The following is a 19,665-nucleotide window of genomic DNA, read 5'->3' on the forward strand; positions in this document are numbered from 1 at the left end:
TGTCTGCAGAGCCCAAAGGATACTGACAGACAACACCAGCCACAGCAGGGTAGAATATTGTCTTAATTAATAATTAGGGATCCCACATTTTTTAAGGGAATTTTTACCACACCGAGTATAAAAGAGAAAAAAAACCCATTATATATATTTTTAATTATCGTTTATTTTACGCTAGAAACATCTGGCCATTCAAACTGAGATTGGCGTTTCACTATTTAATTATGGGCAGAGAAATCTATAGTACACTATAAGTCAAAGTAAAACCAAGCTTAGATAACAAACACATAACATTCAATGGCCATGGTGTACATCAAGAGTAAAAAGACATACTCAATTCATTTAAAGACAATTCAAGTTATGTTATCATTTTTATTTCTTCATCAAACTTACATTATAGACAAACCACAACCTTCAGGACCTAAAGCATCAATTTACTGCCAAACAAAATACATACAAAAAGAGAGATGCAGGGGAGGCTGACATAACCCATCAAACATGTAGCACCTCTAAAGGCATATCAATCCCGTATCTGTCAGTACCCTGAAGAGTACTATTTCTGGAAATTAAAAAAACAGAACTGGCATTGATGGAGTCCTATGGGGCTGCCATGTAATAGTGAATTTCAATCGACCTGCACTTGACTTGGCTTAATTGTGCACAACAAGGCAGCTATAACAGTGCATTGTCTTTCTTTTTGGTGCAATGTCAGTTGGCTAAAAATAAATAAATTAAAAAAATGCAACATTCTGATGGCCTTTAAATTTTTACAATATTTTTGTATGATATGTATCATTTTTTGCCCTGGAAAGTGGAGTATTTTGAAAGGGTCATTCCTGAATGGGCAAAAAAACAAGAAGTCCCACATTATATGGACAGTGCTCATCATGTGGAGGTACAGTATTTAAGAAGACAAAAGGATGTGCAGCTTATGTAGAGACACACAGCTACAAACTAATATGAAGTTGTTGCTTGCTGTCATTAAACACTTAAAAACCATCCAGCAATGATTTATATTGTTTCCGTAGTTTTTCATGACATCAAAGGAACAGGGACTCTTGTCATTTGGCAGACCCTAAGATGCCAGGCCGAGCAGGAATCCTCCAATGAAACCACTTGTGACAACAATGTTTTTCTTCACAAACTCGGTGGACTGAAAAGAAAGCAGTATATAAAGTAGTTACAGCTATTGTAGATTTACATCAATTCTCATTGACATGTTACAATGAATTAACTTTTTTAGTCAAGCTTTTGACTTACTCCAACACTTTTTTTAAGCAGGCCAAAGTCACACTAAGAAAACTAACAAAATATTATTAGAATCTTGTAAGCTTGCAGTGATTGCAGTTAACTGCTTTGCTGACATGTTGTTACTGACAGCTTAATCAAGCTGAACCTTTAGTTAGTACAGAATAGCTGAAAAACAAGCATGTCTGACTAGGTTACTGCATGATTCTGTAACTCATACTTAGTTTGAAGGTGAGTACATTTTACATTTTAATAGATGGTGACAGTCTAAATACTGACAGAAACAGAGTGGTATGACATGAAGCTAAGGTCTCAAAATCAGACCAGGGACATTGCAGTCAGATGGTAAGTGTTTTAACCACAAGACCACCAGGAAATCTCAAATGTCTTATTTCAAATGTGATGGAAGGATGAAAAATACAAGACATTATGTGACAATTAAAACAAAACAACATGCAAAAAATCTTACCCTCTCAACAAATGTGTTCAGCTCTGGGCCTGCTTGTTTGGTGCCCTTTTTTAACTGCTTCTTTGCTTTGTTGACATCCTTCTCTACTCTCTTCCAGTCCACTTGGATATAGCCAGTATGGTTAGCAATCTAGAGAGAGTCAGACAAAAAGCAAAAAAAAAAAAAAGATTAGAGGCAGATTCACAGAAATGTTGTTTATTCTGTAGCAAGGCTTAACTCATGCATGACTGTGAGTAGTGACGCAAGAATACCTGCAACAGCAGAAGACCTCCCCCCACAGATGTAGCAGCAACTTTACCAACCTTCTGGAAGAGATACCCCACACACCTAAAATGAATCAAGACAGAGCATGAATGTTAATCTCACATTAATGAATTGAACTGCCTCTAAAATTACCACTGTAACATTTTGGTATGATGCACCAAATGCACATTCAGAAATAATTATGGGTAGGGAACATGGACTGTGTATTCATAAATGATGGCAAAAGGAGTTTTGTCTTTCTAAGACATGGGACAAGATTAGAAAAGGTAGATCAGGTAGATCAGAACATCATCTGAGACCCCAGGGGCCATAAATTATACTTTACTTGGTACTGGGCTGTATCTGAGCCATTCAAACTGTTTTCTGTTATGCATAGTTATTGATCTAAAACTGATGTGGAAGAGTTGAGAAGGAGTACCTAGAGGATGCACAATATATTTCCAAACGGAATATTTACCATCCACTCACTCCCCCTATGGCTATCTGTGTGGCCACGGAGTATTTCTCTGCTACGGGGCCAGAGTTGTTCCCAAAAAGGCGATTCCACCATCGTTGACGTTTGGCATATTCTGTCAGGTCTACGACTTTGTCGTAGATCTCCTCTTCCAGCTCTTTAAATACATGGAAAAATACAAACCGTCAGCATACAATAGCAGAGAAGGGATGTCCTACAGTAGTGACTGGCTACAAGGGCAGTGCTACCATATTAACTTAATCTGTGTAGAGTAATACAGTTAACACACATAACACAACATTTTGATCGTTATACTGGCACAACTTAATGATGAACTTCATCCGTTTCGACGTTCGTGTCACAGGGGTTTCAACAAAGCTAACGACAAATCGTTAATGGCTTCATTGAGAACTTGGTAAAGTTGTTAGGCCAGACAATAAGTTAGCATGATTAGACAAGTAGAGCTAAGCGACAGTTGAAAAGTTAGCTGTTAATGCTATGTCTGAAGACATCGCGCTGTCAGAGGGAGGGGCAGGGGAGCTTTAAGGACACCAGAACGTAAGTTATACATTTTAAAACGTGCCCCGCGTGCACTTCAAGCTCTAGAATAACCGGTGTCCCAGTTTACATAGTTCAGTTAAAACGGTAATGAGTTTGTAGGCCTGCTTACCCTTGTCGCGGTTCGCCATTTTGGAGTGCGCTGGTCTGTCCCATAGGTCTGTCCTCAGCTGCCTGCACGTTCGGCGTCATTTGCATAACTTTGACGGTAAAAGTAAAACAGAAACCGAGGCAGGGACAGGTCTGCCTATAATACTACTACTACTACTACTACTACTACTACTACTAATAATAATGCATCGTGTAAGTATAGTTATTACTATTTCATTAAAAGAATACAAATGAGATCAAGCAAAACAGAACATCCACTGCTACTACTAACAAACAATGGTATTTTAATTTTAAAAAGAAAAACATTTTAAAAGCCAGTATGCCACCCTGGCTACTCCATCAAGTGTTTTATGAACAGCCAAAGGTTAAGTTATTCATCATGGGGTTTGCTTCCTAAGTGAGGCGATTGCTAGTGGCAGAATTCCAATCAACAAAACAAATATATATCTTTAAAATGGTAACAAAACCAGTTACTCAGGTGGGAAATGCTTATCAAAACTGACTGCCATGTCTAAAATCAAGGAGGCTAGTACCGTCAGTGGGGAAGCTCCTGTCAAATCTGCTCATACAAAAGAAAGCGGGAAGTGGGAAGAGGCTTTCAAAACACGATGGATCAAATGATACAAAAAATCAGCCTGTTTTAAACACATGTAGGCCTATGGTTGCTTCTTGTTATAGATGAATTCTACCTGACATACCTTTTGTAAAGTTTTGCAGTCAATTTGATTTCCTTCCCATCATACACTGTGGTATCTGGGACAATTTTGTTGTTTGGTTGTGTATTTTCTGTGGTTGATGATAACTAAACCGAAGCAGTCATGGGACATAATGTGGGGATATTTTCAGAGTATCCAAATCATTGTACAGACCCTCACATGCATTCATGTGCAATGTACAGTGTGTAGAACTTCTTTAATATGCTAAGATGAGACAAGATAAGACTTTGATTTCAAATGAAATTAAAATTTAATTAATAATAAAAGCATTCAGAAGCGGAAGGAAAAAGTGACTGAATAGAGTGATCGATAAAGATGAAACAAGATACGATGATAAAATATAAAACCAAAGTCTATAGGCCTATATACACCTTTGTCATATACAGACACGATGAATAAGTGTACCCATAATCGTAGTACACATTTAGAGTGCAGTGTTTTACACAACAGTATAATAGTATAAAAAATATATAATTACACAGCGACTTGGATTGCACGGGATAATTTCAATGTATAACTGTAGAAATGCAAATATAGTATATGCAAGCGTGTGATGGATATAATGTATTTTTATAAACAATATTTGATATATAATAATAGATATAAACAATATTATCTATCTAATCTATCTATCTATCCATCCTACATGTGCAACGTTGCAACAAACATCCTTGACAGCCGTCCCCCAATGACACAAATGACAGCTATTTTCACCAATAACCTGCTTTAAATTGCAGTTACGTAATCATAATATACCGCGAGTAACCAATCACAGGTCCTGGGGTGGGTCTTGGAAGCCCATATGATGTGTGCGTGAGCGTGTTCGTCCGCGTGTTCGCAACACATCAACCAGAGACAGTCAGGTGACTGCACACGCCGGCTATTGATTGGCCAGGTTGAGCAGAGGGCGTGCCGACGGTGGCGGCGTGCGTTTGCCTATGTGACACAATTACAACAACTTTGAGCCGATGGTTGGGGAAGTTTGCGATATTATCAAGTAACACTCACTCGTAAAACCCAACATTACACCAACTTCATGCATAATTTGCCACTGGAATACACGCTGTGTTTTGATGTACAATGAGGAAAGTGGAAGGTAACTTGAAGGGATCATTTCCTTGAGGATTTGGCAAGAATTACGCTACGCCCCGTTTTAGTCCTGGATAGGTGTGCAACACTTTCATGTTATTGCGTTTTGCCGGAGTTTCTCGGTCCCGTCGATCTTCCCATTTCTTTTCCATGAAATCGTGTGGAGTGTCGCTCACAGCCGCTGCCTCTGCTGCTGCCCGGAGTCTCGGCGTTGCTGGTAATGACGAGGAGAAAATGGCGTCGGGAACAGCGACTGAAATAGAAGAGGACTTTCCGAAGCTAACAGCGCAAGAAAAAGAGAGCTTGGTCGGAACTGACAGGTTAGATGATCTGTTGTGTGAACTGTCTCACACGCTTCTTTTCTGTAATATAATCTTACTTGGCTCAGTTTGAAACAGCAAATATAATTGCCTCCAAGTAATACGGAACCGCCTGTGTGTTGTCTGTCCTCTACTTGCAGTTCACTGTTTGGATTTCATAGGCTTCAAGAAGATGGCGCCAGAACGAAGGCCTTGCTGTTAAAGGTATGCCACAGAATAGGATCACAGTCGCCTCTGTCGGTTATCTCATGTGATTAGTGCATATCCCACCTGAAATAAGTGGTACAGACCTCCCAATGCCACTCTTGCTACATGGCTAGCCGCGACATACACAAGTCTCAATTTTCCAACTTTGACGCTGAAGCAGTGTCTGACTGGAAAAGCTGCTTTCAATTATGGACGTGATTGTTAAATTAACCAAGCAATTTTTGCACTGACGAGCATATGATAAAACTACTTTAGTGCAGTCCTGTTTGATATTTCAATTATAAACAGGCCCGAGTTAGCAGACACAATCGCCACAGTAGAATTGCAGGATGATATGATTCTCCACCCTGCTACGATCGCTGGTGTCATCGGTTGTTAGAATAGGTACCATGCTACGTGATAGCATTGTATCGGCTTTTGAAAACGTTTGTCAAATCATGACTGTTGGGTACAGCTATCAATACAATGATCCTTAAATAGAGACGGGAATGTGTAAAGAAAACTCACTAATACTCCACCTGCTGTTACTCTGCTTGCGCCATATGCTATAGTCAAGCTAAACTAAGGGGCTCTAAGGTGAGGTTAACGAATGTAAACCACCTTGCCACCTAGCTAACTGTTGTGACTTGCAAAAGTATGACAACGAGTCTCTGAAGGGGGAGACGCTCACTTCCCTAACGGTTATCGAGAGAAGAGACATTAAGTCGACAGATATGTTTGTAACCCCCTGTCCCATCTTTAATAACGGCAGCCAGAGTTTGGGTTGTGCGTCAGCTCAGCCTGGTAGCATGTAGCGGCTAACTCTCCTGCGATTTTCTCCCTCTTTCACTTACACGTATAGCGAAGGTTCAACGGCTCAACTTAGCTTACATTAATGACGGAGAATCAAATACATAGTGCTAGTTTAGGGTTGCAAAATAATGGCTGCTTGACTTGGCCCAAGATGGCGGGGATGGGAAGAAAATATCTAGCAAACGTTTGCTAGCTTACTAGCAGCAGCGTTTGCTAGCTTACTAGCAGGCTAATCACCATTCGCAAACCCATATCACGACGAGGGCGTTCAGTGTTTGTAACAAAGATGATTGATTATAAAGCGGAAGCCAGGGACACCCACTAAACTAACAGTTCAGTGCTTGCTGCACACAAGGTAATTGTGTCCATGTTACCACCGTTACGCTGCCAGTGGTTGATGTGTCTTCAACATGTGGCTCCTGGTTTTCTTGTTGGAGGGCTGGCTGTTAACATTGTTTTGTCAGTGTGTACTTTCAGATTAGGCCCAGCCATGTACTCAGTTATTGCCTTTTTTGTCGCTGTCCACCATACTATGTTGGATAGGAGATACCTGGCCGGCCAGTCAGGCCTATCCACATCATATCATTTAACTTACAAAATCGGAGTGAGATCTTTCTTTTTAATAACATTACACATATAAGGCTTTGTCACATTAAATGACATTGTATTTTAAATGGTGGAAGGTGTCTATATTGATACCAAGTTCCTTATATATCCTCTCTCTGGACTTTACCACTTTAAAATGTGGGGGAAGGGAGAATATTAGTTCAGCATGAGGTACTGTTTAAACTGATAGTCAACACACCTAAATCAAGGAAAGATACATTCATTATGGTGCCATCCCAGAATATGTTGATGAAGGTTCTCAGTCATCCATGGCTATCCATAGTTTTCACAATTGGAGGATGCATGTGTTAGCGTATTGTTTTGTTTGCTGAATCACACTGTCTCTGCAGGTTGCTCTGCTGGGCCTTAGCAAGCTTCTGCAGCACAATTGTATAAGTTAAAGAACAAGGGAAAATGCACCTCTTTGGTGTTATATCAGTTGGTTGGGTCATAACCTCTAAACCCAATGTATTGGCCTAAGACTTAGGGTCAAGCTAAAGTTTTCTTGCCATATTCACCATTTATAACTTGACCATTTTTGTGTAATATGCATAGATTTACCAACCCTTTAAATCTGTATTCTTCACTGCAGCTTTGTAACACCCTTTTAACTCAACATTGCTATTGTTCTTTCATTCAGGCTGTTAACTGCTATGATGCCCTCATCCTGAAAGCAGAGGGGAAAGTGGACCCTGACATTTTCTGTCAGCTGGGCCACTTCAACCTCCTGCTGGAGGACTATCCAAAAGGTGAGAGTCTCAACGTGTAAATCCTGTTATTTTTCCATATTTGTGGCTCAAGATCAGTTGATTAGTTTCTGATCTTTTTGTTTGGTATGTTTTGCCATTGTTTGTTTTGCTATTGTGTGATTTTAGATTATTTCTTTGTATTGTTATTGTTAGTATGTGGCCCCCAGAAAGACTAGCGACCACTTTATGGAACTCACTGGGGGTCCAAATAAAGAACAAAATAATGATTGCTGATTTTTCATGAGGAGTCATCAGATGTGTGCTGTTGTTACTTTGATTTTGTTCAGTCATTATTTTGGTTTACACTGCTAAAACTGGTTGGAAAACAATTATTATTTCGCCATTAGACATTTTGTGCTTCTCTTGAAAACTTTCTTTAACATGTTCTTTTATTCATCTCACCAATTTCTCAGCATTATCTGCATACCAGAGGTACTTCAGTTTACAGTCGGACTACTGGAAGGTGAGTTTGAACAACACTCCATATTGGTGTTAAAGTCCAATTAAATCTTCTTTTGTAACAGCTGTAACAGGCATTATTTGCTGAGTAGCCACTATTCTCTCCGACCTTCTTCACAGCTGTTCTTGTAGTAGTCCTGGAGTCCACATGGTCCTCTTTGGACACAGACTATTGCAGCATACACTGAACAGTCAGATGCTAGAGCAGTCAGAACATACTGGGACAATGATGCATTGTCTCTTTATACATATTAGGCTTGCTGTGGTAGTTACCGATGTTACATGGTTTTAAGGCATACACCAATTACATTACTTGCCCACCGCCCCTACCATCATTTTGCTTTTTAAAAAATCAATACTTATTCGGACGGCGGATGCTACAATTACTGTCGGTTGTCTACTCTGTGGAGCAGCGGGGCCAGCAGCAGGGTTGCATTTCACGTGTAATGTGACGAGAGTAAGTAGTAGACTGACGAAATGAAGGCAGAGGATTTGTTGTAAAATTGCAAAATTAAGCACCTGTGGTCAGATTTAAACCCAATGCAAATACTGAACCTGCTAATGTTAATGACGGAAAAGAAGTTGTTTCAAAAGTTGGAGGGGTGCAGCTAGTTGTCTGCAGTGCTTCATCTAACAGCTCCTTCTTGTTCTGTTACTCCCACAGACTGTATAAAACTACTCCCTGACATATTTAAAATAGTTCCTCTGTCACTAAATGCTGAAAATGACCGTTGTTTTTCTCTGTAGACACATTTTCAATGAGCAATAGTGGTGTTAACTGAACACATTGTGTTTCTACCCTACTTCAAAATAAATATCAACTCGTGTTAAATGAGTCGCCAGTTAAATGCTTTTAATGTGAAGCTGCTGCAGTATGAAATGTTCAGTTTGATTTGTAGTAAATTAACACGGCGGTCTAAATATGATGACCGTCATTGACGAAGCCAGTGTACCTGGTATCAATAGTGTTGTCACAAGTTCATTAGTTGGTGGGGAAAATTTCGTCACCCTGGAGACCCTACCAGGCTGGACACAGTGGATTCCTGTGTACTGCGTGGCGGCTGCGTTGCTGAGCTGCTGCAGGTCACTCATGTGTCTGTGTTCACATAGGCTGTGTTGCTGCTGCAGCGCGGCTCCTGCCTGCCCTATGTGTTTACATGGAGTTTGCCTTAGATAATAATCAATAATTATGATGGAGTGATTTTCCCTTATCCCCTTTGAATGAGTGTGAAAGCACGAGGGGGAAAGAGAGGGAGGGAGAGAAAGTGAAAGAAACTGCCCCTCACCTGTTGTTGTGTGTGTTCTCTTCATGTCTGTGACATATTGTACAGGTACAGACATTAAAACTGTTGTGAAATGCTGGTATGATGTGGATATGACTGTCTACAGGTCGTTTTCAGGTCTGTTTTAGCCCATAACTGCGCGTGTCACAGTAGAAATAGGCGAGACTCTGAATGTCTAGATCACGCGGTGCAGCAGCCACACTTGACAAGCGCGTGAGAAGTGCATCTCATGCATCCAATGTGGCCGGTCTAACCTGTTAACATGGATGCTGAAATGAAAAGCGAGAGGTAACGCCACGCAACGGCACTGCACATGCATCCAGTGTGTCCAGCCTGTTCTGGTCAATAGCTGAAGTCAAAATAGGCCTGTACTCCAGTCATTTTGACTTCTTGCTTGTTTTTGGGCTTTTTTGCTTTACATCTGGTCTTCAGCAAGTGAAACATGTGCTTAAGATAATCCTATATTAGTTCCACAACGGGGAAATTTGCAATAAATGTATTGTGGTCATATGAGTGAATTGAGGGTGCCATCCTCAGACACTCTGAAAGCTGCGACTTGGCACTGCAATGTCGTAGTCATTTCGTTTCAAATGAAATTATTTATATATATATATATATATATATATATATATACATATATATATAGAGAGAGATGGATATAGATATATAATTACACAGAGCCAAACAATGAAAAACATATTACCATCATTACATATTGTTTAAGATACTGAAACATGAAGCCAACCTTAATGACCAGCAACAACCGAAACAGGCAAACACCAAAGTTGATGACATGAATATGCGTACATTCTGTGCCTATGTGAGCGGATATACAGGAAATGAAGACGAGTCTTCTATCCTACAAAATATTCTTTGATTACTCAGATGGCTTGAACAGATACAGAGTTTTCCACTTTATGACGACGTTGTTTGTGTGGTCTGTGGAGTGATGCTTTTCTGCTTGGTTCTCTGTTTTTGCTCTAGAGCACTGATATACTTGGCTAAAACACTAGCAAGAACTGACCGGTACCACCAGTGCCTGAGAGACACTGCAAGAACTGAGGGCAATGGAAGGTCACAGATGAGTGGCTGATGGGCACTTTCGTGTCAGGCCCTCGACATGTGGTACATACAGAATAATCCTCTGATTTGCAGTCCCTGGTTAGACTTTTGAGGAATGAAACCGATGGTACAACACTCAAATAGACATAAATTGGCAGTACATAGTTCAATCAATTTGTTTCAAATTTCAAAATAACATTTGCCTAAAATCAAGAGCTGCTCATATAGTAGTATAGTGATTTCAGATCATGCGCCACTCTCCATCGACTACTCTGCAGGGAAAACATTTAAACGCCCACCAAGATGGCATTTTGATACAAAATGGTGACACAATCCTAATTTTTTAAGCTTGGTCGAGGAACAAATAGACATATTATTAGCTACACAAGTTTTAAATCAAATAAGTTTAGACCCCAAATGATAGAACTGGAAATAGAAATTGGACTTGAGAGGGAATTTATACTTAAATGATACACCTGAACTACAAAAGAGAGTGGCCAAAAAAAGAACTTGTTAAAATGAAATTTCGTCTCATAAGGGCTGGCAAATTTGACTAGACTTAAACAGTCATTCTATGACTAGGGTGAAAAAGCTGGGAGATTATTGGCGTGGCGAATGTAGGCAATACAAGACAAAACAGCGATAAATGAAATTCTAAATCATTCAAAGACTCATTATATATCAAAACACATGTGATCCTAAAGAAATAAACACCAAATCATTATGAAAATTTACATAAATTGGAACCTCCCTCTGACCCTTATTTGCTAACAAAGTTCCTAGATGGGCTCGAATTTCCCTCCCTATCTGAGAAGGGGAGAGACGGACTCGATCAACCATTACAGCTGTCTGAGCCGTCTGAAGCTATTTGCAAAGTGAAGGTTGGAAAAGCAGCAGGTCTGGATGGAATTCCCATTGACATCTATAAAATCTTTAAGGAAAAACTCCTGCCCCCGATCCTGGAGATGATCGGTGACATCCAGGAAAGTGACAAAGTTATGCTTTTGCTCTAAATGACATAATTACATAATCGCCATCAGTAAACGGAGGACCCTGTCTGACTCTCACTCGCAGAGAGGGATGCTGTTTTCTGGTGGGGAGTTCACTGAAGTCTCGATCTGGAGGGCTGACAGTCGAGGAGATTTTTTTCTATACAAGTTGCCAGAGACAGTTACTACAACACACAATAGTGGAAGGCAACAAAGACGTGGTGAGTTAAATCATGTCACATAATCACTGCCATTCAAGAGCTGTCTGGATCTGCTGTCAGGGACAGACACTGTTTTTCGGGCAGAAATGTGACGTTGAGTCGGTAGGACGGACAGGATGACAGACACTTTTCCATGTATAACTACGGTATTTTTTCCCCTCATAAGTTGCCAAAGACACTACCAGTTACTACATTACTGTTGTTTGGTCCTGTTGCTTTGTGGGTTGAAGTGTGGGACATTTCTTTTATTTGATGAGTGAAGGATCTGTTTAGCTGTCAGATTATGAACACCATCAGACAGACACACCCCTGATCCGCGCCTCTGGCTTTTCCATTCACACAAAAGCCATCTCGCCTCTGCTGCGGCTCTGATACTACCTCCAGCAGCGGATCAGAGCCACAGCGAAACTGTCCCCCCTCTCCACATCTGTAACTTTCACACAGGGCGGGGTGGAGTATTGGCGCATGATTCCCGCACTGAAAGGCTGTGTGAATGGGGCTTGCAGGTAAAATATGCTGATAAGGAAGTTTAGTTTGGCGCTAAACTGAATAAAGATGAATAGTTGGACAGTAAAATCCAATTCAACTGATGAAATCCTAACTCTGGTAGGCCTAAAGCCCCAAAACATCATCCTGATACACTTGTCTTAAAAATTCAAATAAACTAAATGGTAGTTTACTTTTATGGTTTCAACATGGCACGTCTCCTGAACGGTAAAGCATCATCCGTCATCATCACTGTGAGAGAATACAGAATCGATCAGAGCAGATTGTTCTTGACGGTGGCCCAGTTTGCGTTTTGTGTGTCAAGGATTGGACTTTGTTGAAGCAGAAAGTATCATGTCAAGATGATTTGTTGTTGTTTTTTCTGTCTTGGTAGCAAGTTTCCTTTTATAATTATTTCAATATGGATGTGTTGTTCATGATGTAGCGCTATCGGGGATAAAATATGGTGCGTCCCCTGGATGCATGGATGATGATTTCACTGCGTCCGTTCAGATTTGAATGCGAGAGACGCAGGACACCTATCTAGCAACATGACCTATATGTGTGTTTATTAACAGGATATCCATATGTCATTTTTGGTTACCTGGTGACCAATTGCAAACACCAGGAAAGTTGTTCCACTTTTCTTCAGTGGCTGTGTGAAGTTGCTTGATATTGGAGGGAAGTGGAAGCGCGATACGGATACGGAGCGCCCAAACATGCACAGTGCTTACATGTCTGGACTTTGTTGCCATCTGTGTGGTACTGGGGTGCATCTAGGGCTGGGCGATAAAACGATCTCGATCATTTTCATGATAAAATTCTCCACGATAACGATGATACATTTTTGACATTTATTTTTGATAGTTATTTTTGAGTCCGTTTTTCTTTACCTAGAAAACACTACACCAACAGCCAATCACACAGCAGAGAAACAGATGCATGTGGTTGATGCATGTTTCCGGCCCCTCCCACTCACAACTACTCAGAGTGACAGTGGCCACCTGTGTCCACTCGAAACCGAGTGCGAGGAAACTGACAAAGACGAAGAAATTGTACCGAAGAAAGGTCATACCACTTTGGTTATTTGGAAATAGTTCGGCTACCTGAAGTCTGACAAAGCACAGACCACCATTAGGTGCAAAATGTGTCGGCGACCAGTCCTCAGCAGAACTGGAAACACCACCAACCTCTTCCATCATGTCAAAAGGTACCGTCCCAAACAGTACTCCGAAAGTATGAGTTAGCGCTATCATGCTAGCGTCAGCTTCCCCTCAAGTAGCTAACAGCCCAGCCCCACTGCTTCTACTAGTCAAACTTCAGTTCGACAACCAACAGTTGCCGCTGCTTTTTCAGCCATTACCCCATATGAAAAGAAACTGAAGCGACACAAAGAACCAGCGCAGTTACATACTGTATCGCTAAAGATATGATGCCTAATAAGCACGGTTGAAAAATCAGCTCTACGCAGAGTGTAGGGTAAAGTTAGAGGAGCAGCTCAAAGATGTCACCGCTGATCTGTGGTCTGGTCGCACGTCCGAACTACACTAGGTCTTACAGAACAGGAGGCATTAAAGTGTATTAAACTGTCAATTCAACATTATTATTGTTAAATATACTGTATATCGTGATAATTATCGACATCGATCAATATAAAAAAACATATCGTGATAACAGTTTTGGCCATATCGTGCATCCATGAAGAGAAAACTTCTGTAAAGTGTTAGATGCCTTTGAAGGTGAGCATTTGCCCACTCAAGTCTGATAAGACTACGAACTACAGTACTGTTAGCACCCTGGTGAGGATGATGAGCACACAGATGAGCTTCCCTGAGACGCTTTCTGACAGTTTGTGAGGAAATTCTTTGGTTTTGCCAACCAACTGTTGCATCAGCTGTCCAGGTGGCCGGGCTCAGACAACTTTGCAGGTGATGCAGCCCAATGTGGAGATCCTAGGCTGGCATGCTTAAAGGTGGTCTGCGGTTGTGAGTTTGGTTGGATGTACTGCCAAATTTTCAGTGATGACATTGGAGATGACTGATGGTAGAGAAATGAACATTCAATTCACAGGCAACAGATCTGGTGGACATTCCTGCAGTCAGCATGACAACTGCACACTCCCTCAAAACTTGCAACATCTATGGCATTGTGTTGTGTGATAAAACTGCATATTTTAGAGTGGCCTTGTACTGTGACAAGTTCAAGGCACACCTGTGACTTAATCATGGTGTTTAATCAGCATCTTTATATTATCTTGGCAATGTTGAAGTGCTCCCTAAGATGGAGATGATAAATGGGAGCGAAACAAAAAAGTGTCTATCCTTTGTGGTTTTCTGAAGTGTTTGACCTAGTGTTGTGTTGGGGTTCAGAAGAGAGGACTGTCAGTTAGGAAATATTATGTTACAAAGGTTAAAGGCCACTTTACTCTGTGCAAGTTTGGGCTGTCACAGATGATAGTTGACAAGTGACCTTTCATGTTATCTTGTGTGTGTTACATTGCCATTTGATACATTGTTAGTACGAAAATAAAAAATGATTGTAGTTTTTCATCCTAAAGTGGCTCTTCTTTCTTCTCTTGATTGCCAATGCTGCCATTGTGGATAATAATCATACGTTGATAATGAGCCTTGATACTACAAAGCCCATGAAAGTGTGATTGTGGCTGTGGCACATTAGTTTATAATGGGTTTAACACAGAGCCTGGCCATTTGTCGGTCGCCCCTTAAATGGGCCTGTTAGACCAATCAGCGTATTTGTTTTCCTTTATGGGGCAATATGAAAAATTGATTTTACACACACCGTATGCAGAAAAACATGCTTGGAGTCCTTTAAAATGGTGTCATGACGTACTTTGTCCAGCAGAGTGCGCTCCAACTCCATCCTTAACAACACTCAGACTCAGCAGGGCAAGCAGTACATGTAGCAGGGTGCGTCACAGCGGAGTAGGTAGTAGTTCGGACGCAGCGAAGTGAAGCGCTGTCTTCACGGTAAGTTGCTAACTGGTTTGTGAGTGAAACACATTCTAGAAAGTTGATAAATAATGACCCCATCATTTTCAATATAACTACAATGCTGTCCCAACCGTCACTCATGCTAATATGACATCTGCTTGCTAATGTTAGTGAGGTAACTAGCTAGACGGCTATGGTATGTCGGTATAATCAGTACTATAGTAGTAGTAGAAGCAGATGGAAAGGTAAGTGTCAGAGCATCTTTGTGCAGCTATGCAGAAGAGTCCCTGTCCTTTACTTCTTGACAACATGCTTATCATACTCATTAATGCTATTTACATTTACTCAAGTACTGTACTTCAGTACAATTTATAGGTGCTTGTACTAGTAACTGTAATAATTCACGTCAATGTTACTATCACGATATATATTGACGTTTTGAAGGAAAAACAATGCTCTCTGTCAAATTCCTCTTAACTTTGTTTATTGTGTGTTTTGTCTGTTTTTTTTTGTTAAGTGAAAAACATTTGTTCCATGAGTGTAGGGAGGTGGGAGGGTCTGTTACCATAACTGACTGACATTTTGACATAATTTTTCACAGCAGTAATGAATCAATGCATAGGAGCCACGCAGCAGATCCATGCCACACACTAGTTAGCTAACAGTTAACTGTTACGGCTTTTTCTTCTTTTCCATTGTATGGCGGTTGGCAACCAGTGTTAAAGTGCATTACCGCCGCCTACTACTAAGAGGCTCTTAATTATTCTATTATTAACAAGACATCAATATAGATTTTTTTTAATATTACACTTATTGCCAACAGCAGTTCTCAGCGGCACCCCATACTCCACTGCATTTATTATTTCACAGCTATAGTTGCTAGAAGGGCCGAGTGATAAAACAATAAAGATAATTTTCCTCGATAGAAATATAAGAAATTGTCGATCATGTCTATTAAACTCATTCCATCCATATTCTGATAAACAACACGAGCCAATGATAATGAGAATGCCGCCGGATGTGGCTGGAATAGAGTTACAGCCACGTCGGATAAGATTGACGCACACAGCACAGAGTGTAGGAGAAGCAACTGGCAGCTCCCCATGTGTTAATGTTTGGGCTACTGCAGTCGTGCACATCAGTACTCCAAGAGTGGGAGCGAGATGAAAGGGCAAATGATGACAGAAATGTTAACTTGAGCGACAGCGTTACCGAAGAAGACGACCCAACGGACAACAGCCCAAGGCTCAAAAGACAAGGACACTGTTGAAAAGATGGTCCGTGGAATTCGGTAGTGTTAGTTATTCTGGCTAAAAAAAATGAAAATTAAGAGGCGGTATCACAAATGCAATAGCCTACTTTATTGCAAAATCAGAACTAAGATTTTAGTTTATTATATATACCCATTTTATTTATTTGAAATAGTTGTGTAATGTTCTACAGTACATTTGTCATGTTCAGCTTCTGACAGAAAATGAATAATGATTAAACCAATATTAACATTTCACTAAGGAGTAAAAAAGTAAATCCTTTAAGCCTGACAGAAATAGTGATTTGATTTATGTCATGATATATATCGACAGCGACTGATATGAAAAAAAACACTGTAATAAGATTTTTTTCCATATTGCCCAGCCCTAGTTGCTAGTTACTTTTCAGATTAATATATTAGTTGTACAATATATGATCAATTAAATTTATTCTGCATTTATCAAAATTGGTGCACAATCCATGTTGAAAAGGTCTATTTTAATTTCAGCTCAAAAAGTCAGTATTTCAACTGCCATATCAGCAATCAGTGGATTTTTCCCCTTTTAAATCGTTATCAGTCTCAAAAATTCCCTGTAGTATGACACTAACTACATGCAGAGGTTGTGTGTGCAGTGAGTTGACATGGTCATTATGGCTGAAAGATATATTTAGGGCCCGAGCAGGGAACCTGCGAGGTCCCTATTGTAATTGCAATGATTATTATTATTTTATTCCTTCGTCCAAAATGATCGCATTTTTCACTGCCTGAATGTGAATGAAAAGTCGATTTTATTTGGCAAAGTCATTAGGCTTGGCGAAAAATTTTATAATCTGTTGTTGTTGTGAATGTGCACCACTAGGTGGCGCTATTATCAAGGAAAGTGCGTTTTGGCTAATAACTCCCACATACTTTGTCGCACCTTCGAAAACCTTATATCCACGCGTTCAGTGAATTGTGCTGAATCTCTTGATATAGGCCACGCCCATTTATGCTTTGCGTTTTTTTCACTAGCTCGCGCAATGTCGCAAACCTACTTTTTCGAACTCCTCCCAGGCAATTTCACCGATTTGCACCAAACTTTGCACACAGCATCTGTGGACCCTCCTGACAAAAAGTTATCAAAAGAATTTTGATATTCAAAAAAATAATCAAGTTATTAAAAAACAACTTCCTGCAGATTTCGTTCCAACCAGGAAGTGTTGCATATCTCCACATTGGTTTGTCCAAATGACGTGAAACTCAGGATACTACTTGCGCATGAGGCCCAAAGGCTCTGTGCGAAATTGTGGCCGATGACAACTAGGTGGCGCTATTTAAATTGAAGTATTTTATATCTCGACATCGGTTGGTCGGATGAACACAAAACTTGTTACACTCATTGCCACTGCCCTCCTGATGACAGCTGACAAAGGGGTTAGTGATCTGACACTAGGTGGCGCTCTGGTGGCAGTTTCATTTTATATTTGGCACTGTGCCCACACCATAACACTTATGGATATGAAATTCATAGGGGTGGTATAGACTGGCCCCTGTAACTCACACACCAAAAATGACCAGCAGGTGGCGCTATCATCAACACAAACCATTTTTGCCTAATAACTCCCACATACTTTGTCGCACATTCAAAAACCTTATATCCACACGTTCAGTGAATCTTGCTGAATCTCCTGATATAGGCCACGCCCATTTGCGCCTAGCGTTTTTTTTCGCTAGCTCGCGAAATGTCACAAACCTACTTTTTCGAACTCCTCCCAGGCAATTTCACCGATTTTCACCAAACTTTGCACACAGCATCAGTGGACCCTTCTGACAAAAAGTTATTAAAAGAATTTTGATACGCCAAAGAATACTCAAGTTATTAAATAACAACTTCCTGTGGATTCGGGTCAAAACAGGAAGTGTTGCATATCTCCACATTGGTGTGTCCAAATGACATGAAACTGAGGACACTACTTCCACATGAGCCCCTAAGGCTCTGTGCAAAATCTTGACCCATGACCACTAGGTGGCGCTATTTAAATTGAAGTATTTTATATCTCGACGTCAGTTGGTCGACTTAACACGAAACTTGGTACACTGATTGCCAATGGCCTCCTGAGGATAGCTGACGAAGGTGTTACCGATCTGACACTAGGTGGCGCTCTGGTGGCAGTTTCATTTTATAATTGGCACTGTGCCCACACCATAACACTTATGGATATGAAACTGATTGGGCCGGTATAGACTGGCATCTGTAACTCACACACCAAAAATCACCAGCAGGTGGCGCTATTATCAACACATAACCGCTTTTTGGCTATCAGTTAAGACATGCGCGCACAATAACGGGGCAATGGGTCCGGGTAAGGAGCACGCCTCGACAGCAGCACGGCCCGACCCGCGTGGCCTGCGAGGGCCCGTTCATCGCTGCTTGCAGCTTTAATTAAACTATTATATTCATCAACTCCTTTGCTCTATTGGTAACACATCTGTTATCACTGACAGAGGTACCACAGGTTAAAATTTTGTGTGGCTTATAGATGATTTCCTGGGTAATGTTAACAGGAGCAGTAAAGAAAAGTCTAGGTACACCTTAGGGCTGGGCGATATGGCCAGAAAATTGTATTGTTATATTTTTAGGCTATATCTCAATACGGTTAGTTACGTTCACATTTGAACCGATACCTTATTTCGGTACTTTAATCTTCCTCAAATAATAAAGTAATTTCAGTTCTAACCAGTTCAATCATTCACTTCTGGAGACAACATATCTTGAGTCATATTTCCACTAACAATGCACATTACGTGTCAGTTAGACTTTCTAAGTTGTATTTCAGTAGCATCTTGCTTTACTGCATATACATCTGGGGGAAAAAAACTAATAAACGGCTACATTTAGCTGTTCCTTTTCATCAACCGAGTGCTTTCAGAGTAAATGTAATAGAACACATCAAGACGTATATGTGCTGCCCTTTCCTGGCACGCAGTGTCTCCACTAGTGGTAACTTTATTTAACTTTTTTATGATAAAATAAAATGTTCTGCCCCCATGAGCTTGTTGTAGCGGCTCAGTGTTACAGTGTAACAGCAACAGATTGAGCTAATTAAATCCATTTGGGGAGTCAAAGAAAGTGTACTGTAATATTTCCTCCTAGACAATATGCCGTTCACATACTATTGGTTTCATACCAAGGTCTCGGACATAAGTTTTAGTACACTAAACAGCATGTTGGGAAGGAATTTCAGCCGCAGTCATTGGCTGAGTTTTGGGTAGACGTCTCATTCTTTCTCTCTATAACGTTACTGTAAAGATGCGCACTCAGGTACTGAAATTTGGCACTGATTGATTTAATGTGAATACAGAGTTCGGTACGGTATCTAAGTTGATATATAGTCAAATGTCT

At 40.5% G+C, this 19,665-nt stretch overlaps 2 protein-coding genes across 2 annotated transcripts in view; one reads left to right on the forward strand and one right to left on the reverse strand.

Annotated features, from left to right (window-relative positions):
• Positions 1 to 349: 349 nt before the first annotated feature.
• fundc1 (FUN14 domain containing 1) lies at positions 350 to 3,216 on the reverse strand. Its single transcript, XM_073473007.1, has 5 exons — positions 3,103 to 3,216; positions 2,436 to 2,589; positions 1,966 to 2,041; positions 1,715 to 1,843; positions 350 to 1,150 (listed from the first exon to the last, which is right to left on the reverse strand). The coding sequence occupies exons 1-5, from the start codon at positions 3,119 to 3,121 to the stop codon at positions 1,073 to 1,075; spliced, it is 456 nt and encodes a 151-aa protein (XP_073329108.1). The 5' UTR covers positions 3,122 to 3,216; the 3' UTR covers positions 350 to 1,072.
• A 1,478-nt stretch (positions 3,217 to 4,694) lies between these two features.
• The window catches only part of kdm6a (lysine (K)-specific demethylase 6A), a 60,790-nt gene continuing 45,819 nt past the window's right edge, over positions 4,695 to 19,665 (forward strand). Inside the window, exons 1-4 of the mRNA XM_073473006.1 lie at positions 4,695 to 5,226; positions 5,367 to 5,430; positions 7,472 to 7,580; positions 7,994 to 8,043. Of these exons, the coding sequence (XP_073329107.1) occupies positions 5,000 to 5,226; positions 5,367 to 5,430; positions 7,472 to 7,580; positions 7,994 to 8,043 (450 nt within the window). The 5' untranslated portion in view covers positions 4,695 to 4,999. The remainder of the gene's footprint in view (positions 5,227 to 5,366; positions 5,431 to 7,471; positions 7,581 to 7,993; positions 8,044 to 19,665) is intronic.

This window comes from Pagrus major, chromosome 9 (genome assembly GCF_040436345.1).
Source record: "Pagrus major chromosome 9, Pma_NU_1.0".
Taxonomy (NCBI): domain Eukaryota; kingdom Metazoa; phylum Chordata; class Actinopteri; order Spariformes; family Sparidae; genus Pagrus; species Pagrus major.

Coding starts and splice junctions, on each gene's coding strand:
- fundc1 (XM_073473007.1), bottom strand. Junction 2,042..2,435: donor ATAGGGGGAGTGAGTGGATG/GTAAATATTCCG, acceptor GATTCATTTTAG/GTGTGTGGGGTATCTCTTCC. Junction 1,844..1,965: donor GAGGTCTTCTGCTGTTGCAG/GTATTCTTGCGT, acceptor GACTCTCTCTAG/ATTGCTAACCATACTGGCTA.